This window comes from Pundamilia nyererei, unplaced genomic scaffold (genome assembly GCF_000239375.1).
Source record: "Pundamilia nyererei isolate P.nyererei 1_Seehausen unplaced genomic scaffold, PunNye1.0 scaffold00010, whole genome shotgun sequence".
Lineage (NCBI taxonomy): Eukaryota > Metazoa > Chordata > Actinopteri > Cichliformes > Cichlidae > Pundamilia > Pundamilia nyererei.
In genome coordinates, this window is record NW_005187411.1 from 6,947,490 (window position 1) to 6,974,967 (window position 27,478).

Genomic DNA, 27,478 nt, shown 5'->3' on the forward strand with positions numbered 1-27,478 from the left:
ATTTTCTGTTTTTAATAAGTAACAGAATTCTAATAATGTTCACCTGGATCACAGCAAAGAGTTTAAAAAAGCTGAAACACAAACCCAAATGAAAGACACAATTTACCCCACTCGGGCAAAATTTATAAATTTTTTTGCAAACTTTAACCCTGGAAAACCCATGGGATCAAATTTAACCCCATGGTTTCCCTGGTAAACCAATGGGGTCGGATCTGACCCCATGGGTTCTCCAGGGTTAAAGACTCCTGTTTAAACTAGATTAATGTCTGAAATGTGGCAATTAAAATAAAAGCTATTTTAAAAATTTATCTTAGAATAGTGCCCTTTTTGAGGTTTAGTGACTAAACAATAGCAGTATTTATTCACAGTTCAAACTATGGAAAAGTAAAGCTAGCATCCCACACAGGGAGCAGTGGTGTAATTAATGATGTTACTGCAGTTTTCACACTTTGCAAAGCCATCCAATAGGCTGAATTAGACTCGTTGGTGAGCCAATATTGAAATATTTGAAACCCCTGCTGTGTATTAAAAGTTAGGCTTCGCTTGAAATTCTGTGCAAGTTTGAGGTCAAGGGTAAGAGGCAAGAGGTCAGAGCAGGACCACCAACAATCCAAAAATAGCAGATTTCTACAAGCCAACTCCTGTAACTTTATATGAACAAACCGTAGTTAATGCAGGTCAGAAAAAGACCACAAAAGTGATAGCGAGGAGAAAATGAAGAGTAGAAAAACACAGTGAGGAACTTACCTCGATCCTCTTCATGGCAGCAATGACAAAGAAAAAACAAGAGTTAGAAAAAAAGGTTTCCCACAGCGCTCACTGCTGCCAGGCGGACACGTGCAAAGCAACACCTCAGCCACTGAGGATATAAAGTACAAGAGTCAGTGCCGCCGTGTAACCATGACAACCAAAGTCCATTTCTATGACAACCGCTGCCCAGAAGATGCTGCGTGGTTGGTTGCGTCGATGTCAAAAAAATAAATGAATCAATCAATCTGTGAAAGAACAAATCTGAAGCACCGACAGTCGGTGATGCATTCGAGACGTTTTATAATTGTGGGAAAGTTCATAATGCATGATCTGGAACAATAAGAAACTGATCGTCTAAAAGACTTTTAAAGGGATGATCATGTATAATGTTAATATTTCTTATCGCTTGATATCACTATAATCCTCCCACTTCTCCCCGAGTCGCTGACTGTTGAAAAGATTTAGTACTTGTTCAGATTCTGTTGCGATGACTACGAACGAGGACAGGACACTGCAGCAAAATAATTCAATGTCTTATTGAACTTTAAGCCCCATTTTTTCCTGGTAGTGAGAAAGCCCAATATAAGCAATACTTATAGCTGTTTTTTTCACATGTCCTGCTTCAGTGTCCTTGGGAAAGATACCCAACCCAAGTTGGCTTCACTTCATCTGTATGAGTGTGCGTGTGTGTGTGTTAGTGCATAAATCCATAGAAGAAAGCGCTGTAAGTAAAGTGCTCAAGTGTTCAATTAGAGTAAAAGAGCACTTTATAAGTCCAAGTCATTGATCATTTTTGCTTTTAATTCCTGTTTTTTCCCTCTTTTATGACTGTGTGCCACACCTTATCATCTTTACCTGTGTCTGTCAATCACCTGTGCATATAGTCCTACTTCATCCATCTTTGTCAAGCTTCTCTCTTTGTGCTTCTGATCCGTGTTTTGATCCCTGCTTGCATTAACATATTACCATATGAAGCCTGTTTCTTGTTCTTATCACCTTCTACTTTTGGGTCTTCTCACTAAGATTTTACAACTTCAGTTTCCAGCGGAAACTGGAAACTGTTACTGGAGTGTGTCAAAGACAAGACAGATCTGCACTTTTTTTCACATTAAAGCGTTGCACTCAATCTGTACTCAGGAGCTTGTAGGTAAGATTGTTTCACATCCTTTCCTACTGATTTTGTCATTTGTTTTCTTACATTAATTCTGACTTGGGGAAAGTTATTTATTTTGCACTTTATTTTCTTAAGGCTTCACTGTAGTGACTCCCTCCTCACTCACCTGCCTACAACCAGTTCAGAATCAGCATCAAATCAATCTTTTGACTAGTTTTAGCACATTACCCCTACTCTGGCTTCTTTCCATTTTCAACATTTGTACATTTAACACATGTCTGTGTCGTACCCCAGGCTGCACAGCAGAAATGTTGAGATTCTCAGATTCACAAGAGGAGCCACTCTAGATTCAAAGCTTAACTCTAAAGGTGATAATGCTTTGCTTGGATATAGCATGACCTGACTTGAAAGATAAGGTTTGCAGATTTTCCTCGAATCACTTCTTAAATCATATTTTTGTAGCACAGCTTTTATGTAATCCTATCTTTTCTTGTGTTTTTGTTTTTTAACTGTTGGTGTTTTTTATAATGAAAATTTAATTTGTGCATTTTGCCATCCCCTTTTCCTTATATTAACCTTTTAATTTGACCATTTTGTGGGCTTAACGATTGACTTCCTGTTTGAATGTGGTGTTTTGCTTTTTGCTTGTCTGTCAAAGTGAGTTTCAAAGAGTTTATAATCTTTATTTCAGAGCTGCTATATGAGCAAAGTTAATATTGTGCATCTCAGTTGGGTAATGTCTACAAAAACTAAGGGTTATGGTGCATGTGTGAAAACATGTAATGGGATCAAGGCCACACTTTCTTTTTTTTTGCTGTTACATACAGTTTGCCTATGTGCCTATGCTTATTGCTTTAGCAGAATCGCTCTATATAATTACAAGAACTTACCTGACTACCCCTTGTCTTCAAGTGGAATAAAATAATGGAGCAGGATAGTGACAGATGGACAGCCATTAAAGGAAAGAAGAGCAGAAAAGGCAGAGTTATTTCAAAAGGAAAGGGACAGGACAGGGCTGTGTGAAGAAGTCAGGTTTGGCTTTAGCTTGACACAAAAGCCTCGTTATTATTATTGCGTCACTGCTTCAGTGAGGAATACCTTTCATCCACAGAGGGCTCTTTCAGCTGCAAGTGGGGTTTCACGCCTGTCATTGGTCGCATGTTGGTGGATAAGGCCTTAATGGTGTAGTTGATTTCGTTCTCCCTCGTCACATCGCTGTCATAACCTGGTGGGGCAAAAGGAAACTCGATTTTTCATTCGACAAGAGGATCACGTCTGACAAATAAAAATCTTAGAAGAACTCAATTTCTTGCCTCCATCGTCCTCGCTCTCAATATCCGACTCCTCGCTGTCACACTGTCTGATTTCGCGGTGGCCCTCGGGCTCGTGGGCCCAAATCATGAGGCACGTGTCACCCCCACCGACAGTCACCAAGAGGCTGTCGTCGTGGGTCCATCGCACATTAGTAACATGTGTGCTGTGGGCCACGTAGCGTTTGAACTTTGCATACTTCCCCTGGGGGAGAAGGACGCTATTTAACATTTGTGACATTAACACATAATTAACATAAAATTTGCACAACTTATAACTCGAGTCATGCGATGTTTAAACAAGATAATACAGAGAATTATGCACTGTGTCGAACCTTGACAGGACATCTGAAGAGCTTGATGTATCCTAGATCATCTCCTGTTGCTAGCACCTTCCTGTCATTACTAAGGCAGGCAGCGGTCACCTCAGTGACCTCGCTTATCACAGGCCAGATGCCCTCAACAAATGTTCCCAGGACACACGTCCATGTGCTCCAATCGATCTTCTCCACCTGAATAAAGCCAGGAAATAAAAAAACAAATGTCAAACTGGAAGGACATTAACATAGGTTAGAAATACAGTCTGAGGGTTTTACTCCAAGAAGCCTCACAGGTAAAACTAAAATATTATATTGAATTCTAAACCCTACAGAACCTCACACCATGCCTTTATTAGAAGATTCAACGTTTGGAACCATCTGTAATCTTCAGTGGCTGGAGGAAGATAATTTATAATACACCAGCTGCCAAAGGAAATGATTTAAAATATAAGAATATATCTTTTGGATGAATAATTATGTGCTGCTTGGAAAAGCTTTTGCACAAATTTCTTAATGTAAAAAGAAAAATCCAGAGTCAGATGTGACAGACTTTTAGTGCACAGCTTAAAGTGGATCTATTATGGTCATTTATAGCTTTATATTTTTATTCCAGGACTCAAGCAGAGAAGCTTTGCTGCAGCACATTAGTTTACCCATGTAAAAACTCAAGCTGTGATATACTGCCCACTGCAAATAAAAGGTTTAAACAGCAGGCAGGTGGGGCTTCTTAAGCCTTATTAGGAAAATCAGCACTGACTGATGTCATAAATTGTTAATAGTGGAAAAAAGTGTCTGAAACTGAGCATTTAGGGCAGTCTGAAGGTTGAGTTTTAGACTCACAGTAAGTTTCACTTAGAGACACGATTACCTAATTATTTGAAACTAGGGTCATATTTAATACGAGCATTCATCACTGCAGGATCGTCAAAGGATCATCATGTTGCCTTTAAACTACACGTTGACATTGTCCTTTTTTTGCTAAAAGTTCTATCAGACGATGGGTTTCCTACCATCATCATTGTTTGGTCAGAGAGTATCGTATGGTTGGTGGAATTCACTCCCTATTATTTTGTGCTTCATCTTACAACATAGTGTCTTGAGATAACTGCTGTAGTGAACTGGCACTATGTAAATAACACTGGATGTCTGTTAAATGTCAGGCTACAGCTGTAAGATGGTCAGCTTGCCTTAAAGGAAGAACTGGAAAAGTGGAAAATAGTTTAACAGACCTGGCTCAACTAGTTAGCTGCTTACACATGCTCCCAGTATATTTGCTAAGCTAAGCTATGCTAACTTCTGCTGGCTCCAGTATGGAGGAGGTGGTTGGTGACAGAATGCTGGCAAGAGTCCTGGCAATCACGGACAACAACTCCCACCCCCTTCATAACACACTGGACACACTGACCGTTTCAGCAACACATTCCTTCAACCCGCTTTGTGAAGGAACAACACACGAGGTCGTTCCTTCCTGCTGCTATCAGACTCTTTAATTCTTCTAACTGGGTCAGACCTACCCATACTGAACAGGACTAAACACCCCTCACTGCACTCCATTACTTATTGTAAGCCACGATGTGTATTTACACACCTGTGCACCTATAATATCCCAGACACATTTAATATTTGTATTCTTTTATATTTATATTCATAGTTATAGCTGCCTGTTGTATGTATTTCCCGTTTATTACGTTTCTCTGATCTGATTTTGCACAAATTAATGTGATCATAACATCGGATTTTGGCATAAAGATGGCATGCTGTATTAAAATGACAAATTTAAATATTTAGTGAATAAACAGGAGATAAAATAGGACCACGAACAGAGCCTTGAGGCTCTCCACAGCACAAACTATCTCATCAATAGAAACAAAGAAAAAGGCAAAAAAAACCCAAAACAAAACACAAGCCAGGCAAGAGCAGACCTAACCTTTCAATTACAATCCTATAACTACTGCGGACTAACACTAGGAATGTTAGGGAATAATAGACGAATGGATCACAATGAGGTAAAATGAGAAGGGAGGACGTCTAATGCTCCACTGAGACGTGACCTAGTGACATCTCTCATCTCTGACCTTTATTTTCTTAACGCTCCCTGTTTCTGTGTGCCTCACAAGCAGTGTGAATGTCACAATGTTTTAAAGTGACCCTAAACACTATCCCACTTACACTGCCAAAATTAGAATGATACTGGTGAAAACTGGGCCGTCTTAATGCTTCACTGCCCTTCCCCAAGCCTCCTGTGATCCCGAGGGGAAAATGTGTGCCAACAGCGCCATAACCATAGTTGTGCCTTTTCTTCACTGCTTACCTCTGTAGCTGGGATGGTCTGCCTTTTGCCTCGAGGAGCCTCGAAAAAAAACTGCTCCTTAGCACTCGTGTTGACTTGAAGTAGTTTTCCTGTTAATTAAAGAGCCCAGTGGGTATATTGGTTAATATTTTTTTTAACAGCGAGATTTTGAATCTATAACTGGTTCCTAAACAGTCATTTGTAGAGATTTAGTGAGCATTTTAAGAACCTGCTTACCCCTCCGATCCCAATCCAGATGGGTAATGTAGTTGAGGCATCCTTTGCACACTCCTACCCTTTTGCTGCTCATTACATTGTAAATATCCACAAAGCTGTCTCCTGATGCCACTGCAAGGTACTTCCCAGCTCCTGAGCCAATAAGAAAGGAGGATAAAAGGGCAAGTTAGTTTCAGTCCAGACTGAATTATCGCAAAAGTTGTCCCCTTGTGATCAAATCACTCTAACTTAGGTGATCACCTGACTTTTCATATAGCATCACAAGCAGGTGAATAATGTACATATGGCATATAAATAAACAATAACACGGCCCCTCAGTCTCCCTACCTTGTCTTCTCTTCTAGTCCCACAAAGAAAATGTTGGATTACCTCAAAGTCTAGATTTCCATAATTCTTCTTTACTTGAGCAGAAGTACAGATACTTATGTTAAAAAATACTATCTAAAAGAAGTAGTGATTCAACTTCTTTAACTCAAGTAAAAGTGAAAAAGTACAGGTCCTGTAGTAGAAGTAAGAAAGTAAGACGTAGCTCTTTGGAGAACATTTCTACCAGTTATTTTTGTGCATTTCTAGATTCTAATTCTAAATTCTAATGAACCCTAAGATTGTTCGAAGTGGCTCAGTGTGGGGAATTAAAATCACTCACAATCATTTCTATTGACAGCTCCAGCAGATTTTCTTTATGCACAGGCTATGATCAGCTGACCTGCTGCAGCAGCTGCTACTGTGAGGTTTACTGCTCTTTGTGGATTTACACAACTGAATTTAACAAGAAGTAATCAGATGTTTCATTATTCATCTTGCTGTTTAGAAAGGTCTACATACTTGAAAAAATAATAGCATAATTAAGGACTACAAACTATTACCACACAACTTTGTATAATGCCTTCTAATCTAAGGAAGGCACTCTCAGTAAAGAATGGGTGTTGGGTAGAGAAACAGGATCCCTTGCATTGTAGATTAAGGTTAAGTGTCCAAGAGAAAGAGAGTTTAGTTTCTTGCTCTCACTTTGTCCACCCCCACTGTTTCTCATTCCTCTCTTGCTGTTTCTCTGTCTGGCCTTATTACAGAAAGCCATTAATTTGGGTCATGCCTGCAGCAATATCACTCCGACTCACAGCGGGAGGAAAATATATACACCAGCTGAAATACTGCACAGCATCCTACGTACTGTAAACTCAGATTCTTTGGAGGGCACATGGCTTTTAGAAGTCTATTTTATTCTCAGAGTTTTGTACCGGTGAGGAAATGCGGAGGTGAGCAGACAGACCTGGAGAGAATCTGATATCTGAGATGATGTCCTTGCGGTGGTGGAAGGACACCAGGTCCTCCAGGGTGTCTGCGTTCACAATAATGAAACTGCCGTCGTTCAGGCCCACTGCTAAAGCTTTGCCATCAGGGGAGAAGCAGCAGCAACGGCCGCCTGCGGAGGACAAGGTGTCTGTTAAATGCCTGGGACGATCCACTTCCTGTTATCAGTTAGCTTTTCAACAGTGACTCACCTTTCCTGAGTTTGCGTACAGCCAACATGCAGTGGCTCGGGGACAGGTCCCATATGCGCAGGGTTTTGTCATCGCTGACGGTAGCACAGAGAGGGAGATGGGGATGAGTGGCCAGGCCCCACACTTCACCCTCCATGTGACCCTGCCAATACACAAAAGCAGAAATATTTGATTTAAGTGATCAACACACTTTTACAACAGGTGATGGAGGAAAAAAAAGTTGAAAAATGATTCAACATGAATATATATGCATATTGTTTGTGTCTGATTTGGTGTTTTTTATTCCCTGTTTCTGTGTTGACTTAATTTCTTTTTCTCTTTGCGTTTTCTTAATTCTGAAGGCTCATCTCATACATCTTTTTTGCCTTACACCCCTCCTGCGTATTCCTTCTGAGCTCTTTAGCACTGATTTGATCAAACTTGATTTTCTTAAGGGAGCACTTTTCCTTTATCGTATTCTGTGAATCAGTAAATATAATTTCACTTAATATTGGTCCACTCTGTCTCATTTTGTGTCTGCTTATGGGTACACTGGCTATAAAATTAAACAAGGGGTCCTCATGAACTATTTTAGTCATTTATGACTAAATACTACACACAAAAAAACTTTTTATAATGGCTTTACAGTTTCCATTATGTGCGATAAATATTCTATTGTAATTCATCATATCCCTGTGGGAATCAATATCTACATTAGGACTTGATGTTGATATTCTAAGCCTGCACCATGCTTCACTACAAAACACTACAATGCAGTGATTAGAAGTGAAAAATCAAAGCCTATGATGTTAAAAGAGACACTTAAACATAGAGAAATAAAGAGACACTTTTTATTTAGAGCATCGAGTCAGTTAAACTGCTGGGATATTGATCTGGTCAGTTAAATAAGAGAGTGGGTTATTGTTCACTATCAGCTGCTTTTAATGAAATTAACAACCCTCCAAACAGGAATGGTTTTACAGGTGGAGGCCACAGATATTTTCCCCCTCCTCATCTTTTCTGTCTGTTTTTTTTTCTTACTAGTTTTGCATTTGGCCAAGGTCAGTGTCACTACTGGTAGCATGAGACAATACCTGGACTCTACAGAGGTCGCACAAGTAATCCAGCTCCTCCAGGATGGCACATCAATTCGTGCCCTTGCCCAAAGGTTTGCTGTGTCACCCAGCAGAGTCTCAAGTGTACTGAGTAGACTCCAGGAGACAGGCAGTCACTTTAGGAGAGCCGGGCAAGTATTTAACATATTAGCAGGACCAGTATCTGCTCCTTTGAAGGTACATGATGAAAACTGCCAGAGCCCTGCTGACCACCAGCAGGCAACTGGTGTGAATGTCTCTGACCGAATAATCAGAAACAGACTTCATCAGGGTGGCCTAAGTGGGGCCTATGTCCACTGCACGGCACAATGGAGCCCGACTGGCATTTACCATAAAATACCAGAATAAGCAGGTCCACCACTGATACAGTATGCTTTTCACAGAAGAGAGCAGGTTCACGCTGATGGAGCCATGGAGAATGTTATGCTGCCTGTAACATCATTCAACACGACCAGTTTGGTGGTGGGTCAGTCTGGAATGGTCTGCACCTCAGACTGTTCAGGGGCTCTGTGAGGGACTGGTCCATGCCCCAACATTGTCAGGCATGCATTAAAGCAGGGGTGCCCAATCCCGGTCCTCAAGAGCTACCGTCCTGCAGCTTTTAGATGCATCCTTGTTCCCACACACCCGAATCAAATGAATGGCTTGTTATTAGGCCTTTGCCAAACATGATGGCATGCTGAAGAGGTAATCAAACCATTTGATTCAGCTGTGTTGGAGTAGGGATGCATCTAAAAGCTGCAGGATAGTAGCTCTCGAGGACTGGGATTGGGCAGCCCTGCATTAAAGCATGCGGCGGCCATACAAACAACTGATTATTTTGAGTTGCTGCAATTAAATTTTGATAAAATGGACTAGCCTGGTGCAACATTTTTTTGCTTTGATTTTCGGGGTATCTTTCCATTCAGCACTCTGAAGGTTTAAAATTGTCATTGCAGTAAATTGATGTGGCTTCCTTTAAATCCCAACATCCACACTATATCAGTATAGACATCCAGGAGGATTTTTTTCCAGAGATCTGATGTATTTTTGAAGTGTTCCTTTAATTTTTTTGAGCAGTGTTTATTTGATGTCAGCAATAAACAAGAATACCACTTGCACACACATAAATCGTTGTATTCTTTCTTTACTGCCTATACCAGGGGTGGGCAACTCCAGGCCTCGAGGGCCGGTGTCCCTGCAGGTTTTAGATGTGTCCTTGAACCAACACAGCTGATTTAAATGGCTAAATTAGCTCCTCAACATGTCCTGAAGTTCTCCAGAGGCCTGGTAACGAACTAATCATGTGATTCAGGTGTGTTGACCCAGGGTGAGATCTAAAACCTGCAGGACACCGGCCCTCGAGGCCTGGAATTGCCCACCCCTGGCCTATACATACCAGTATTCATGGAGTTTCTGCTCATCTAACACAGTTAACCTCATTAGCTTGTAGAATAAACCGTCCCCTTCGTTCTCGTCAATTGATCGCTTCTTGTGCGATCTAAAGGGCAATCAATAGCATTTGCTCCATCTGCCTAAAATCAAGGCAGATGAGGAGAAATTGTAGGAGCACTTAACCAAATTAACAACCTCCCACTGAGTGCCAGTAATTCATCAGCATTTACAACTATTTCCTCTGTGACTATTAACCATACTATAATATGCATCTATTACTGCAGACTAGTTTACAAAGTGTAACATATTGTGACGATCGTTATTTAGATTTTTGCACCCATAAAGAGGCACTTTCACATCAACCTTAATGCCTGTTAAGATAGAGTGAAACATGCCATCGGTTCTCACACACATTACCTTAGACTAATCCTTCCACCACCTTCCTAAAAGACCCTTTTAGACATTTTTGGTCCAGTAATTCAATTTAGGCACCATGCTGAAAATTAACCTGCACAGATGAGTAATCTATGGCACCAGTATTATGTTGTTAAGAACGCTTCAACAATAAGGAAAATGTATAACATTACAGTCCTCATCATGCATCCGCTTTCTATCTGTGAAATAAAGCACATATTCCACCTTTGAAATCTTTACTGGCTCAGAAGACGTTCGACTCCACTACTTGTGTCAAGTTAAAGACTTCCAGCTCATCATATTGCAGAGAAACTAGCATCCTCCTGAATATCTTGACTGGGCTGGTACAGGCTGAAGCTGATGACTGCGTATGTTATTCGCTATGTGATTTTTTTCTTACCTGGACGAGCAGAGTGATAGGACCACTCTTGTCCACCTCCAAGATCTCGCCGTTCTTGGTTCCCACTAGGATGTGGCCATGGCCAAGAGATATGGCACGTATGGAGGGATTGTCCTCCAAGAGCAACCCTGCAGAGTCAGTGAAATAAAGAATGAAGTCACAAAGACCTTAGCAGGGACCAGGCTACAGGATGCAATCTTCATTTCAGTTAAACGCACTGAATGTTTTAAATGGATTTGCATTACATAATGGCTAGACAAACATGATCCAAGGGCAGCAGCAGACAGTTGAGAACAGGGTGACCTTTTTTACCTTTGGAGCCTGGAGCTAGGACTGCTCTCTTGATGGCATAGGTTTTGAGGCATCTCTCGAAAGTGTCATCCCACAGCGCTACAATACCATCCTTTCCACCAGTCACAAATCCCTACGGGGCCAAAATATTGTAACATGTAAAGGTGCAATGATCTCTAAAATGAGATCTAAACAGATGTAACTGGGAACTCTAATATCATATTTCAAAGGGGATCTATTGTGCTTGCTTCCAACTGCATGATTTTATTCTTGGACACTGAGTAACTCCTAATTTACCTTGGTGTCCTGGCCCAGGCCTTAAATCCACTCAACTGTATGAAAGCATATCTTTTAACTCCCTCCCTCACCATTGAAGGCGACTTTCTTCTAATCTACAGCACATACTCAGAGCCAGAGCTGTGTGCCTGAGATGAGCATATTAAAAATATCTGCTCTCACTGACATCTCAACAAATATCAGCAGACTGAAACTTGAGGTTTGAGCTGAGGGATTACTTTCACATAAAATGGACATTCACCATAAAATAAGAAAAAGCACAACAGGATCCCTTTAAAATGACGACAGAAGAACAATATCTAATGATCTGCAAGTTAAAGACAAAACTTCGCCTGATAAGGGGAAGAGCCTTTCCTCCTGGATTTGTGTTATACCTTTTCTAGAGCGTGCACACTGAAAACAGGTCCGTCGTGGGCTTTGACAGTCTTCATCAGGAACATGTCCCTCCAGATACAAATGTCCCCTGTGCATGTGCCTGAAAACACCATCTCCTCTGACCAGCCATACACAGCACACATCATAGTCTCCGTCTTCCCCATGTTTCCCTTGCGCCCAATTAGACCACCACCTGAAAGAGACCCAGACAGTCACGATGAGATGTGTCACGGCTGAGCCACAGTTCTGCTTTTTAGAGGCTGTTCTGCTAGTCAACAGTGAAATGCAGGTCTTACCAGCTTTATGCCAAAACTTCATATGTTTCACACCAGCTGTGATGAGCTTGTCAGGAAGGTAGGGATTTATTTTGACAACAAATATCTTGTCCTTGCTTCCCCTGAAAAACAACATTTTAAAATGTCAACACAAACTTTTAATTTGCACGTTTTTTTTACACTGCTGCAAAATTAAAATGCTTATATCTAGATCACAAGATAAATAATATTTAATTTGTGTAGTTACGTGTAATGTGTGTTACATCATTATGCACTATGTGGACAAACATTTTAGGCTGCATACATATTCCACTTACAGGAGCTGCTCAGTCATTGAAAGCATGCCATGAAGCTCCTAACACACAGTTTCTGTGCTGATGTTAATACAACAGGAGATTTGGAGCTCTGTAGTTACTGACGTCGGCTACTTCTATGCAGTATGCCCCTCAGCACTCGGTGAACCCGCTCTGTAACTTTACAAGGTCTGCCAGTTAGTGGATGAGATGCTGTGGCTCTTAAACGCTTACACTTCTCAATAACACCACTTACAGTGGAAGAAACGAAAAACATTCACAAACTGACTCGTTGCAGTGACATACATCAATGTCAGGCATGGATTCACTTCTTTAGAGCGATCCATTCTCTCACAAGTCAAGGCAGACTGCATGGCTAGGTGGTTTATTTTATTCACTTGAATTCAAAGATTAAAAGGTGGTTTTGTCTAGTGTAATTCAAGAGGCTCTGCAGGAGACTAGGGACCTATCCAGGGTGTATCCCACCTTTTGTCTTGTGACAGCTGAAGGAGGTTGCAGCCCCCCTATGATCCTAAATTTGGATAAGTGGTTAAAAAATTGGATGGATGCAGTATTCCTCTATTGGATCCATTAAAAAATATGTTCTGAAAAAGATGTTATGATTTTTATGAGGAAACATCAACTACTTTAAAAATATGAGCAAAATGAGACACCATAATGTTACCGATCTAAGAAACAAAGCTCTCTTTATCTTTAATTAAAAGTAAAAATGAAAACCAAGAGTGACAAAATATGTTTAACAGAGATAATTTAGAAAAAAGAAAAACTAACTGAAAAGTGTTGTGTACTTACAAATCTCACTAAAACAAAAACACACAGAAAATGTATTTAATTTTAGTCTTGATCAAATTTAGTCAACACAGCTACCCTGAGGAAGCTGTGATGCATGTTTTTTGACAGAGATGATTACATAAGGGCGTGCCAACTGTTTCCATTGTTGCATCTTATTATTGTGCTGCTCTGAACTTCTTAAATCTCGCTGCTGACAAACATTGCCCATACAGTTACACTGTAATAAAGAAAAGCTAAATCCAACAGTGAAACTAATAAAAGCACCCTCTTTAGGCTCTCCATCCCATACCCCCTCTGCCAGCGGTGCTGTACAAGCCAGGCTCTGTCAAGCCCCATTTCTCTTTGTCCACCTCACTGTATTTCCCACCAGTGTCTATAAAAGAGATTAGGCTGCTCTAGCTGTCCCTAAGCTCCAGTGAGAGCCTGGCAAGCAGCACGCAGGAGAGCAACCCGCAATGCACCGCTCCCAAGTAGCCACAGGGTATTTCACTGGAGTAAATACTAAATACGAACATCAAGTAGGATGAGCAACAAAACAAAAGCAGAGATATTTCGGGATGCGGATGCTTTCCTGTTAGTTATTTCTGGTGCCTTCGGCTTTTTAGAACTGGAAATCTTGCCATATCTTTTTGGAGAAAGTGACACCTTTAATGCTCTAAATAAACCCATAATTCAGGTCTGGTAATCTAATTCATTTGTATCAAGCCTGGTGAGTGAATAATTATGTGTTGTTCACATACATCGTGGGCGACTGTGGCTCAGGGGGTTGGGAATCGCATCTGTAACCGGAAGGTCGCCGGTTCGATCCCTCTGTCCTGGTCGTTGTGTCCTTGGGCAAGACACTTCACCTACCGCCTACTGGTGTTGGCCAGAGGGGCCGATGGCGCGATATGGCAGCCTGGCTTCTGTCAGTCTGCCCCAGGGCAGCTGTGGCTACAACTGTAGCTGCCTCCACCAGTGTGTGAATGTGAGAGTGAATGAATAGTGGTATTGTAAAGCACTTTGGGTGCCTTGAAAAGCGCTATATAAATTAGGGCTGCCACAAACGATTATTTTGATAGTCGACTAGTCACCGATTATTTATGCGATTAGTCGACTAATCAGATCATCATCCACTGGACGTAAAACTACAGCTTACTGCACCAGCAGCATCTGCTCTTATATAACTATCATTAGCTTACAGCTTTAAGCTTTTAAGGTGCTAACTAAAAATAAAGACAAGATGATAGTTTATTCAATTTTAATGAAATTTGCAGATTGTTTCGGTAAAGTTTAATAAACTCCTTGCTATCTAAAATATAACAGGACACCAGAGTATATTCTCCAGCATCTCACACTTCTGATAATCAGCTGTCTGCTTGACGTTTATTCAGCTGTGTAAAAACTATAACTTTAATCTCAGCCAAACCGATTTACTCAGGAACAAATAAAATACTAAAAAAAAAGCCAAACAACAACATTTTTAATTTATCTAAGTGACTCATATATATTTAACCTGAGTCGCGAAAGACGGTGGTGGGTTTGAAAACAATTTGCCGGGAGTCCGGTGTTCTCACAGCGCTAGTGACCTAGCCCCCGGCTAGCTATCGAGCTAGTGGGTAACAGACGTCTCCGAAAACGTCGGAGCGCTTTTGAAAATATGTGGTGTCCTGATAAACTGAGCCGATATTTGAGGTTTACACAGCTACATTCTCACCTGAAAATATGTTAAACGTTTATTTTGTGACCCAGAAAGAATAATAAGAGTAATATTAAAACTAACTAGCTACCGCCATTGTTAGAAACTAAGCTGGGCCGCGCTATGAATTCTGGGACACAGCTGCTTCTTCTTCTTCGGGGTTTAACGGCAGCTGGCATCCTTGTACATGCTGTGCTGCCATCTTCTGTTTCAGTCCGTTATTACACTCTTAAATCCTGCTATTATTCCTGCGTCTTTTGCGATCTTACAAAGCTTCAAACGACACGTCGACTATTAAAGCAGTCGTCGACGATTTTGATAGTCGACGTAATCGTGACTAGTCGACAAATCGTGGCAGCCCTAATATAAATCCAATCCATTATTATTATCATATATAGGGATTAGTTGTACCATGGTAATGATGAAAACCAGAGTATCATGCTTGTCTTGGATACTCAAGTCTTCAGTTATCAGATGCATTTTTAAAATGCAGACTTCAGTCTGTCGACTGTAGTCTTTATTGTTCAGTTTGTTTCAGGCATCGTAAGACATATGATTGTTTTTGCTGCTTGCTTGTTACCACTTTTCCTTTTCATTGCTTGATTGTTTTAGCAATCCATTTGCTTTTATGTACGTTTTGCACCTTGGGAAACAGGGTACATCTCAAAAGACTGTCTTCTAATTCATTTTCCAAACACGTTTCCTTGTGCAAATAGCGTCTGACATATCAAGCAGCTCAAACTCACCAGGATCTCATCTACGCAGCTCCTGGTATACGAGTTAAAAGTAATTCTCTTTGATTATGGATCTACAGCCAAGGCCCTGGGGCATACTCATGCTCTAGCCATTCAGAGTCAGGCAGGCTTTTCGTCTACAGAGGAGCCGCCATGTAATCTAAAAGGTAATTCCCTTTTTCTCCTCTGTTCTATCAATCACATTGTCAGCCTTGCAAAGCAAAGTGGCTTCAATTTAGCTCTCATCTATAAATGTCCATATTTAAAGCAAAAGTGCTCAAACAATCTGTAGAATTAACAGGGAGGTTTGTCAAAGCTCTCCTGAAAGACCACCCTGCAGATGTGCAAATGCTGTAATAAAACTGTACTAACCGCATGGCAGAGAGCTTCTCCCCTTTTCTCCAGTCCCATAGCACAATGGTGTGATTGTCATCCAGACCCACAGAGGCCAGCCGTTTGCCATCCGCTGTGGATGGAAAAGTCAGTCTGTGAGTGAAGTTTGGCTCTTATTAGCAACATGAAAGCCCCATAGCGGGTTTGATCTACAGCAGGTGATTCACTGACTATGACATACAGATCACCACCATGCCTCTATCTGTGGCCAATTAGGGATAGTCAGATGCACAGTTCCCCCTTGATGCTGTCAGACTGCTGCGACTAAAAGACAGCAGAATAAGGTTCTTCACTGCTGCCTGAAAAACTGGTGACTTGCGAATTTACCTATTTCTTTTATGTGTGAAATTACTTTTTTGTTTCCCTGTTAAAACAGGATGTCTAAAATAATTTGTTAGTATTAAAAGCATGTCTAGGTTACATACGTGTAGTTTGACAAAGCAAGCCTGTGTGTTACCTGAAAAGTCCAAAGCACACACTCCGAGCTGGTGGAACCCCTTCAAAACAGACATGGGTTTTAACATTTCTGTGTCCCATATGTGGATCGAGGAATCTCTGCCAACCTGGGTAAACAAAAAACATACAAATATCACAAATCTACCAAGTGAACCCCTTTGGATCAGATATAGCTCAGCTGAAAGGTTTTTAAAGGCTTTGAAAGGGTCCATAAACCCCCAAAACCTTGAATATTTTATGTTAGGAGTCTAACGGCTACCTGGCCTGTAGCTACAAAATCCTTTAGGGGGTGCAGAGCCAGACAGAGGATGTCATCATCATGGCCCATGTAGAAACGCTGCGTATTCTGTTGTCTGTTGTACACAACCCCTACAGCAGCAACATGGTACACTATCTCCCCAGTCTGGGTATAGAACAGGTTGCTCCTGCAATCATACCCCCTGTAGCTGCAAACAAAAAAAGGGGTAGGGGGTGAGGGGGCTTTATTTAATCACTATGCATGAAGAGACTTCTCTAGCTGAAATTCTTCTAATGCTGGGATGGTGTGGGATTATGCAATTTCTGAGCCTACCCATGAATGAAGTGCAGCTTTACTCCACTCCCTGGTGCTCTTTCTCTCTTCTTCATAGCTGTTGCTCGATGTTTCTCCTTGCACTGCTCTTTGAGCTGAGGTAGATCTTCTTTATAAACCTGAATGCATGTGGAAAAGTGTTCACATACTGCTTGTTCCCCAGTAATATTTTCCCAGGAGATGCTTTTGATTTTAACACAAACCTGTCGTCTATATGTGAGCTGCGTCTCCTGCTCAATTTCCGAGTCCATCTCAGGTACGTCTGACTGATCAGAGTCTGACTCTTCGCTGTTAGAGTCTGCCAGTATCTCTGTAGGTAGAAACAAGGTTACATTACAGCTTGCCAGAAAATTCCCCCCGCTTCTAAATCAGAAAAATATCCTACTACAAACCATCCTGTTTCAGTGGGAGTCAGGGTCAGTCATGTAATAACACTACGACATCTCCTATTTATTAGACTGTCCTGCTTCACAGTGACAACAGTGAAGAAAAATGTACAATAATGCTGATGCAGCACAGTAAAGCCGTGCCAAGACATGGCAATAAGCAGAACTGGCAGCTAAGGGCAGCTACTCACAAGATCCATTAGGAAAATTAAAAGGAAAGGCAGTTAGTATGTGGTTTAATTTCAGAGAGCACAAGGCAGTCTGTCTCTGGAAAAAATATGACTTGGGAACGACAATGCAATTATACTTTCCAAGGTTCATTCACTTTTATTGGATTTGTCTTAATTAATGTGATAGCCGTTCCTTTGCAGAGCTTTATAGAAATGACGGTTTGCTAAAAAAAAAAAAAAGTTCAAGAAGAAAGAAATCTAGCACATTGCTCTCTCGTGGGTTAGCACATCAAGTTCATGAGGTTAGAGTGAGGAGTATAGTAATTGTGTGACAAAAAACTACATTCATAAAACCCATTATTGGTAGGAATGACATATATGGTGATAAATCTCTGAATTTAGCAAAGGCAATGTTTAAGTCAGACAAACAGTCGTAGCTTCACACTTTTTTCCGAAGCATTTAGGAAAATCAGATGAGAAAATGGATACCACTTCCATGTACTGTATGTGCATATGGAGCTACAGCCAAGAGGGTCAATAGTTCACATAAAGACGACATAAAGACTGGAAGATCAAAGAAAGTTAACCTGGCTCTTGCGTAGGCACTAGACAAACTACGTGCCCAACGATGTCCACAACAACTCCAAAATCTAGTTCAGTTGATTAGTGTGAGCACTAGGTACCGTATCCTAGCATGATTAGGTGAACCTTAAGCCCAGTCGGCTTACAAAGGTGGCCCCAAGCATGGCTCAGTTAGACTTGCGCACTATCAGCACAGTCAACAACAGCTGGATCCCTAAATATCCCTATAATCAGTAATTAATGGCTCTATAACGCATTTGAGAGAACAAAATAACAATGCTTCCAAAATCTCCCCAATTAAGCCACAAAATGCATAAACTCATGGACCATGGTGCTTGTCAAGAGTGTTTTTCAAAAGCTTGTGTGCATAAAAGAGAGAGAGAGAGAACTGAAGATGCTAGGTCAAAATGAAGTGTGCTTAGCTCTGATTAATAAATCCAGTGTGAGTGAGGCTAGCCAGAGAGTAAAGGCAATTATGTTACAATTAAGCGTAGCATGACCACATTGTGAGACAAAAACTCCCCAACTAAGCTGTTTCCTTTTGCTGTCTGCAAGCAAAAAAAGATCCTGGACAAGCCCCCAATTTTTCCACAAACTGGCGAAAAGCAAATGACAAGTAGTCTACGCAATACATTCACTTAAATAAGATGGAAAATCAGAAAATTAAACAAATGTTGTTCGAAGCTAGTAATATCAGCACATGTGCCGTGGAGTTGTTAGGCATAAACGCAAACGGAATCAAATGAATTCATTGGCCAGATGTAATGGGTCGAAACACTCAGGTGAGCTGCATTAGCTGAACACCTTGGGAAGTTAACCTATTGACCTCCAAGACAGGCTAGGACCACAGGAAGACAGTGGGAGGAGTGTTGCAGCAGTATTTTTTGACAGAGCCAAACCAAATAATCTCTCTTTTCCCAGCGTTTTTTTGAAAGCAAAGTAATGACCTCCTGACTCCATTTTTTAAAATTATACCACAAAGACAAGAAAGTGGTATCACAGACCGTTATCACAGCAGACATTTGGAGTAGGACAAGCACAGGCAGAATTAATGATGGCACAGGTCCATTAAGTATCCTAGTAAGCCATTACTGTAAACCAGCATGTACAAGAGCAGGAACTCCCATAAGTGGAATTCAGCCATCAATAATATATTCGTGCTTTCCCTTCGATAACTTTTAAAAATGTCTGTCATGAGACTAAGGGCTTTTGTGTAACTCTCCGTAAAATGAAAATGAACAGTACGTAAGACAGAATTTGCTGTACACAGTATTCCTCCTGTTTGAAGAGGAGATTGAGTAGACATCCGGCTTCCACACTCAGACTAATTTGATGTCTTGTTGGCAGGAGCCACTGATTTTATGAAATAAGTAATAGCCGTAATGCAAGTCATCACCTACATTAAAATGTAACGCTGCAATATTCCTTAATGGATTGATCAGAAGTAAAACCTACAGTTCTGAAGGACATAAAGCGCCACATTACAGTAAGTACAGTGATGCAAATAAAGCCAGAGTGAGGGCAATACTGTACCTTGAGGTGCTATATGCAGAGCTTCTTTAGACTTTCTTTCGGGAACAAACTTCCACTGGAACACTGAGTGATCAGCACCCCCGATAGTTACTACCCACTGGTAGTCATGTGACCATCTAGCATTAGTTATGTGAGCCGAGTGGCCTAAATACTTTTTAAATTTTGCACCTGAAATCAAGAGACAATGCATTAGAAAAAGAGTATAAAGTTTTACCTAAATGCCATTTTTGTGATAAAATGAGATAGTCTTTACCTTTTTTTACACATGGATATCGCAAAAGTTTGACTAATCCATAGTCATCAGCAGTTACCAAGACTTGGTTGTTAAAGTTGGCGTCCACAGAGTTGATGTCATTGATGTCCGAGTATTTGGGCCATATTCCATTAACCTCAGGGCCCAAAACACATGTCCACGTAGCCCACTGTACCAACTTCAGCTCTTCCCTATTGGTGACCTCCTTCCCACCTCAACAAAAGAGAGCAACATTTTATCTCACAAAGCAGCATCTTTAGTAAATAACCTGGTAGTTCTGTAGGATTTTTCTATATTTTGTTTGACCGATCAACATCATACAGAAATTTATTTAATGCACTTTATTCTTTGTGTTTTATTGATCACACACACATGCACTCTCAATTTGAAATCTTGTTCAAGGATGCTTCAAAATGCCGATTGGAGACCAACTTGCCAGTAAGCAGGTGAGCTACTCTATCTCCTAAGTCACAGTGTATACTGCAGTCTATATTCCTGTACTTACTTGGCATCCTGTAGAAGAGCCTCCTGCCGCTGCCATCATTTGTCTGCAGATACTTGCTATCTGTGGACCAGTCCATATGGGTGATGAAGCTGGTGGAGCCAATGCACTCACCCACTTTCTTGTACCTCTGCACCACACCATAGATATCCACCGAGTTATCATTTGAGCCTACAGCCAAGTGGGCCCCATCGGGGGAGTACTTCAGCTCATGGATGGCCTCCTTCCTGTCCTTGATGTGCACCACCTCAGTCATGTCTCTGGAGGGAAGCAGAGGAATGTATTAGCTAATGGACACCAAATAATGCAACCTCTTCATTTAGAGGAGATTTATAGCTAGATCTAAATTTTCCATCCAACTTTCGAATTGTATACCCACCTGACTCTTAGAACAGTGAATGAGCCATCCTTCATCCCCAGTGCCAGGTGAATACCATCAGTACTTACAGCCGCGCAGCGGATAGGCTCCTCCATGTTACAGCGAGCTATCAGCGCATGATCTATAAGGCTCCATATCCTGTACAGACATAACAGCAGGAAAAATGCAGAGGTAAAAACAACCGGAGAAGAATGAAAAAGTGCAAATTGAAGAGTCAATGATATTTGGCCTTTTTCCTGTGATACATTAACTTTACAACCGGACCCAGGCAGTTCCAATTACTCCAAAAGATCAACATCATTACAAATCTAACTTGTATTGGAGTGGAGGGGACTAACTTTTTACACACAAATTGCATGCACGAGTTAATACTGCACGAACGGAAGCTGAAGCTTTACCTGACTGAGCGGTCATCACTTCCAGTCATAGCTAGAGGCTTCGTTGGGTGCACAGCCAGCGCCCAAAGCTCTCCCTCACAGTGACCCTGCATTATGAGGAAGGGCTTGTTGCGATCGTGGACCACAATCTCAAAGATCTCACTGTCCTGTGTGCCCACTAGGATGTGATCTCCTCGCCAGCATACGCTACGCACTGACAGCCCTGTCAGAAACACAAATGGTAAACATAACCAAAAATGAAACGAAATAACACGCAAACATGAAAGCAGGCAGACATTTGCCACTTATAAAAGGCAGCCGTTATTAAAGACGCAACAGGGATAATAAAAACAGGAGGTGATAATACCCATCTGCAAGCTAGGACGGATTTTTTAACAAGAAATACAAGGAGAGCACATGTTTTCAAGCCGATTTGCAACTGACTTTTGGTAATACAGCAAGTATAGGATGGAGGATGCAAATGCTCTTTACATACAGTACTGTACAAAAGTTTCAGCCACTTTTGATGTTTGGTGTCTCAGTCATCAGAGAGGCAGTCCTTGAGTCATTTTGCAGCATCACAATGGCCTCAAACAAACAGGCAGAATCATCAAGAACTATCTTCAGCAACACAAAGGTGAGGCCCACACAGAGCCCTGACCTTAACATACTGAAGTCAGTCTGGGATTACATAACTAGACAGAAGACACTGAGACATGAATGAATGAATGAATGGAAAAAATGTGACGACTTCTCCACGATGCTCGGAACAGCTCACTGAAGATGACTTTAAGATAAAGATTGATCCTATTTAGTCTTTTATTTATTTGCTTCATTTTGCATGAATTAATTGCTTTTTTCAAATAAACCTTCTGTGCTTTGTTAAACACATTAATTAAATCTTGCGCTTTCTTCTCAGTTCTGCTTTTTTTTATGACAGAACAGCTGATGTACTGCTGCATTATTAGCTGGTGATTGTGTTTCTGTATCATCAAGCAAGAGAAAAACATGAATTATAAATTATAACATATTCCTTTAAAGGGCATTTCAGCCTAAATTTGGAAATAAATTCAGTTGAGTGAGAAAGTTTAATTGATGGCGTCTGAGTTTGTAAAACACATATTTAAAATCTGCAAAATCAGCAGGTTGAGAGCAGGTGTTGAGTTCTCCACATGGTGACATTTGAATGTTATTCAGTTGTTTTTGGACACTTTGGGAACTAAACTGAATAAAAACACTCACTAGGCTATTATTGGTAGCATCACCGATTTACTGTACGAGCTTAAAACGTTTGCACAGAACTGTAGAAGACGTCTGTATACAGAGCAAAAATTGCAACAGTGCTTGAACTTACTAACAACAACAGGAACAGCAGAACAAATGTGGAGACTGCTACAAACAGACTGACATGGTTGTTAACTCCGCCCTCAATGACATTACCCACCTCGGCTATTTTCACCTCTAGCTACTGTTAGGTCCAAGATTAAAAGTATAGGAAATGGGGAAAAATAGAGAGCAAGAAGAAAATGTTAGAAAATTAATTAAAAAAATATAATATAAAGAATGCCTTTTAAAAAAATCCAGATGTATTTGTTCAGTCACAATGTTGTTTAAATTTTAACCTGGAACATTTCTGTACCCAAATTAATGGGAAAAAAGAGCAAATTTGACATCACCTTTATATCCTTGGTCTGTTTCCCTGAGATCAATGACAGTAATTGGTTTGAAGTTGAGATCCCACAGCCGGACGCAGCCGTCTCGGCCCCCGGTGGCAAAGCCCTCTTCACAGGCATTCATGCTGAAAATCCCTGACTGGAGGAAATGACAGGCTGTCAGTGAGGATCTGCACAGTAAATGAGCAACGACAGAACCAGCCTCAGCTACAAACTCCATAGTGCTGCTCCTCAGCCAGGCATTTGTTGAACAAGGCTTTTGCAATTACAAACTGGCTACGGCGGCCTCGAGATAAAACCAAACTGAGAAAAGGAAGTTGTCATGTTTGCTTTTATTATAGCTTAAGTGGAAAGCTCTACTGATGCCCTTGTTTTTCTGGTCTGGCCCTGTTCAACCCCTAGTAAGATATTTGGTCATCCAAAGACCAGGAATGGACATGTACTGTAGTTATTATCCCCTCCCCCATTCGCCTATCCCCCCTCACCCAGCTGTTGATCCCGTAGATATCATTTAATCCTGTGGAGGAAAAGGCTGATCCTTTTCTACAGAGCAGAATCAAATAAATCCAGCGAGCATAGCTATGAACCCCGTTAAGTTTACTAGCTGCTTTTACTTTAGTTCTGCTCTGTATGTACCTGCAGGTGTGCAGGCAAAACCCGCCTGAGCGAAAGACCACAATGCACCCTGATTACACACTTACCCCATGAGCACCCTGCACCGTCCTCATCAGGTTAATCCCTTTCCACACGTAGATGTCACCATTCAAGGCACCTGAATAGGTGACTTCGTCCTTGGCGCAAGCAAGGCAGAGGATTGTTTGGAGATCCCCCGTTTTGCCAAAAACACCACGTTTGGGCGTGAGAGCATTACCGCATAAGCTCCAGAACTGCAAACACAAACAGAAAGAGTGGAAGAGTATGGTGGCTAATAATCCCCTGTGTAATCCTGTCCTGAAACGGCAAAGGCACAATTACGCAGTATTTGGGACCAAATACGTGTGTTTTGGCACGCACGTACAACCACCATTAAAAAACACACACACGCACACAGACCTTGAAAGAAAAGTCAAACTCAAAATACCTAATCCCACACCTCACCCCAAGTCTCTGTATGCCATACTGGGTACTCTCGCTGGGGGGTGGGGGCTGTGTTGTAATCACCTGATCAGCATCCACAGACACACGCACATACACGCATGCTCATGATTTATGAACAAGGTCATTGGGATGCACAGGCATGGCCTCGTCTGAGGGCGAAATCCATCAAACGGAGGGGGAGAGAGTGAAAATGAGACGCTCTGTCTGCATGGAGATGAGATCACAGGGACAACGCTCAGGAAAGGCGTCTCGAATACTGAGACACAGCCGTCCTCACGTGAAACCGAGACACTCATCACCGGCAGGCGGCAGAAAAATGACACGCTGACAGCCCATTTTCTGCTTCACCTGATCATGTGTTTGACAGCTGCTTCGTATTCAAACCTATAGCTTGACTCAAAATGGATATTTGTGTTTCGGACAATGCACGAATGATTGCACAGCAGCTTGATAGGGACTAACAGGATAAACAAATGAGCTCTTTGAAAGTGACAGCTTGTCACACCCTCGCTAACACCCATTGCCCTGACTGATAGAGCTGTTGCGCTCTAAGAGGAGGGACTGATTATCATAGACAAGCATCGCAGATGCCATCAGTCATTTAAGGCTTGCACACACCGTACCAGAACAGGACTTTTCTGGTCTTGAGCTCTTCACTGAGATTTCAGGGAGCATTTGCGAGTTAGGGAGCTTTTGTGGTTTCGGTGAAGGTTAAATAGTGGAAATCATAAATGTGTGATGAATACTGGGACACACAGGTGAAAGTGTGTCAAGTGCTGGGTTTGGTAAGGGTTCGTGGGAGGGGGCTTTGTCGCACAGCCTGTTGCCGAAGCAGTGGGGATGGATGCGGCGTGACTGCACAGACCTCCCTGCCCGCAACTGATAAGGCTGCGAGACACAGGCGCTGGCTAATCCCTTCGCTGCAGAATTACTGAGAGAGCACTGGATGCTGGAGAGGTTTATGATGAGGCCATGAGCAGCAGAGGAAGGCACACAGGGGTAGGGACAACACGGAGGAAAGGTCCCTGAAAATGAGACTCCTCTGAGTCAAAATCAAGTCTCGGCAATGACACTTTTGAGCGAGCTCGTCCTCTTAGCACAGGATTAGTAGTATGTCATTAGCTCGGTTACCTCCACCATCACCCCAAGGGAAAGCTTTTAAGTGTAATTAACATAGAAAGGTCAGTCATTCATTATCTACTGCACTGCACGTCCCTGTACGCCCTGCATCCCACTCACAATTCCCCCTCTTGCCCAAATACAGTGACCCTAAATGTTGCTGCTGCACTAACAGAGGTCAACTATTTGGCAGCCTGCTGTAAGGACAGCTAACTGACCTGAACTCAAGCCGACCTCTGTGGCTTTGTGGCTTTCAGATGACCAAAACACAAAAACAACACCTCTCTCACTAGCTGTTTTCATCATGTACCCATGACATTTTAGTAACCGTGAGTTGTGGATATATTTTATGCTGTTCTAGGCACGTGAGTCTGCTTCTATTTATATCTGAGTGGTGTGATAATGTGTTGAGATTATTATATGCTATGAACACCATGTGAGTGAGATCACCATGTGGGTTTAAAATACACAAGTGAGTTGGTAGTTAAATCCAGACAAATAAAAACTTTGAAATTATGAAATTCTCATGTTATGTACACAGGTTTAAGGTTGGTGGCCAACCTGTGGTTCTGATTCCCAACCAGGGGCTTTTGTTATATGATTTGGTGGAAATGATCTGAAAAAATTAGGTAACTTTTTCTGAGTTTCTTTTAATTTTGGATCGTCTGGCTGAGTGGTGCGACAGAAACAACCTGCTGCTTAACACCGAGAAGACCAAGGAGCTCATCGTGGACTACAGGAGGAATGCTGACCCACATCCACCCATCTCTACATTAAGGGGACAGCTGTGGAGCGTGTGAGCAGCTTCAAGTTCCTGGGAGTCCACATCTCCGAGGATCTCACCTGGACGACCAACTGCTCCAAGCTGGTCAAGAAGGCTCACCAGAGCCTCTTCTTCCTGAGGACTCTGAGGAAGAACCACCTGTCCTCAGACATCCTGGTGAACTTCTATCGTTGCACCATCGAGAGCATCCTGACCAACTGTATAACAGTCTGGTACGGGAACTGCTCTGCCTCGGACCGGAAGGCGTTGCAGAGGGTCGTGAAAACTGCCCAGCGCATCGCCGGAGCACCACTTCCTGCCATAAAAGACATCTACAGGAAGCGGTGTCTGAAAAGGGCTGGGAAAATCATCAAAGACCCCAGTCACCAATCACATGGACTCTTCACCCTCCTGCCCTCTGGGAGGCGCTACAGGAGCCTCCGGACTAAGACCACCAGGTACCGGAACAGCTTCTTCCCCACAGCTGTCAGACTCCTGAACTCTGCCTCCTGACATCTGACCCACGTTAACACACGGACTGAACATACACACACCCACAATGGACAACTGTACCCTCAAACACACAATAATAACATGGACTGAACCACCACTCACAACCACTAGCACTTTATACAGCCTCTGTAGGAACTATCTACACCCTCACTTATCTTAACTGCACTACTGTATAGCTCTGTGTAAATAATCATTCTGTACATTCGATAATTTTTAACCCTACAACTGTTTACAACTTGCATAGTTCCCATTTCTGTATAACTGTATATCTCAGATTCTGTAAAGTTATTTATTTCATATTCTGTATAGTTTTTCATATTTATATCCTGTACATAGCTTGTACTCACTACAGCCTGTACATACTTATAGTTATAGAATATTCACAACATACTTCATACCGTGTACATTATAACATAATAGACCCATTTCTGTAATATACTCACATATCTATATTATTGCTAATATTTATTGTAATATATCTATATCACTAAAGCACTTCTGGATGGATGCAAACTGCATTTCGTTGCCCTGTACCTGTGCATGTGCAATGACAATAAAGTTGAATTCTAATTCTAATTCTAATGTTAAGATGTTTTTCCTCATAAATGACCCAATCATTTGGCGTCACAGGAAGTTAATGCTTTGTTGTGAGAAGTCAAACAGCTGGGAGAAACTGGGTGACAACACACAAAACATAAATGTACAACAGTCTTCGAAAAAGCTGGATAAGTGGGGTATATGTTTGTGAATTCAAAACACAAAGTGATGAGTAGCTGCATGTGGAGGAAAGCGTCCCCACCACAGAGGTGGTGTTTTCCTCCTCCCTGCTAGTGAGTGGATTACAGGGGCTAAATCTCCTGTATGCTCTGAGTGCTATAATCACAGAGCGAAAACAGGCCAGGGGAGCAGATGTCACATGGTCTGCAGGGTGAAGGGCTGGGGAATTATGTGGGACAATTGCTGGATTGCCTTGGCATCAGACAACCCGAAGGGGTGAAAGGAGATGAGGAGGACGGAGAAGGACCAAAGGATTCTGCAAAGACTGGGGGGGTTGGGCGCAGCAGTTTCTGCATCGAGGCAGTTGAGAAAGAGTTCAGGGGGTAATTACTACGAGAGAACATTAGACACCGAGAAAAACGTACAGTAGGT

At 41.8% G+C, this 27,478-nt stretch overlaps 1 protein-coding gene across 6 annotated transcripts in view; it reads right to left on the bottom strand.

The window, feature by feature from the left end:
• The window catches only part of eml5 (EMAP like 5), a 50,667-nt gene that overhangs the window by 10,873 nt on the left and 12,316 nt on the right, over positions 1–27,478 (bottom strand). For 2 of the 6 annotated variants that reach the window (XM_005724067.1, XM_013908468.1), the window contains exons 5-30: positions 23,538–23,723; positions 22,840–22,975; positions 22,608–22,631; positions 21,185–21,386; positions 20,787–20,924; positions 20,411–20,667; positions 19,906–20,118; positions 19,653–19,820; positions 17,185–17,291; positions 16,982–17,100; positions 16,670–16,856; positions 16,412–16,517; positions 15,934–16,027; positions 12,065–12,165; positions 11,768–11,961; positions 11,118–11,229; positions 10,806–10,933; positions 7,524–7,665; positions 7,292–7,444; positions 6,022–6,153; positions 5,806–5,894; positions 3,510–3,686; positions 3,178–3,379; positions 2,963–3,089; positions 2,755–2,769; positions 748–756 (exon numbers count right to left, since the gene is read on the bottom strand). In XM_005724067.1, coding sequence (XP_005724124.1) covers positions 748–756; positions 2,755–2,769; positions 2,963–3,089; positions 3,178–3,379; positions 3,510–3,686; positions 5,806–5,894; positions 6,022–6,153; positions 7,292–7,444; positions 7,524–7,665; positions 10,806–10,933; positions 11,118–11,229; positions 11,768–11,961; positions 12,065–12,165; positions 15,934–16,027; positions 16,412–16,517; positions 16,670–16,856; positions 16,982–17,100; positions 17,185–17,291; positions 19,653–19,820; positions 19,906–20,118; positions 20,411–20,667; positions 20,787–20,924; positions 21,185–21,386; positions 22,608–22,631; positions 22,840–22,975; positions 23,538–23,723 — 3,518 coding nt within the window. Of the gene's footprint in view, positions 1–747; positions 757–2,754; positions 2,770–2,962; positions 3,090–3,177; positions 3,380–3,509; positions 3,687–5,805; positions 5,895–6,021; positions 6,154–7,291; positions 7,445–7,523; positions 7,666–10,805; positions 10,934–11,117; positions 11,230–11,767; positions 11,962–12,064; positions 12,166–15,933; positions 16,028–16,411; positions 16,518–16,669; positions 16,857–16,981; positions 17,101–17,184; positions 17,292–19,652; positions 19,821–19,905; positions 20,119–20,410; positions 20,668–20,786; positions 20,925–21,184; positions 21,387–22,607; positions 22,632–22,839; positions 22,976–23,537; positions 23,724–27,478 lie in introns of those variants that run through there. The other 4 variants (XM_005724072.1, XM_005724068.1, XM_005724069.1 and 1 more) reach the window with 4 other exon arrangements.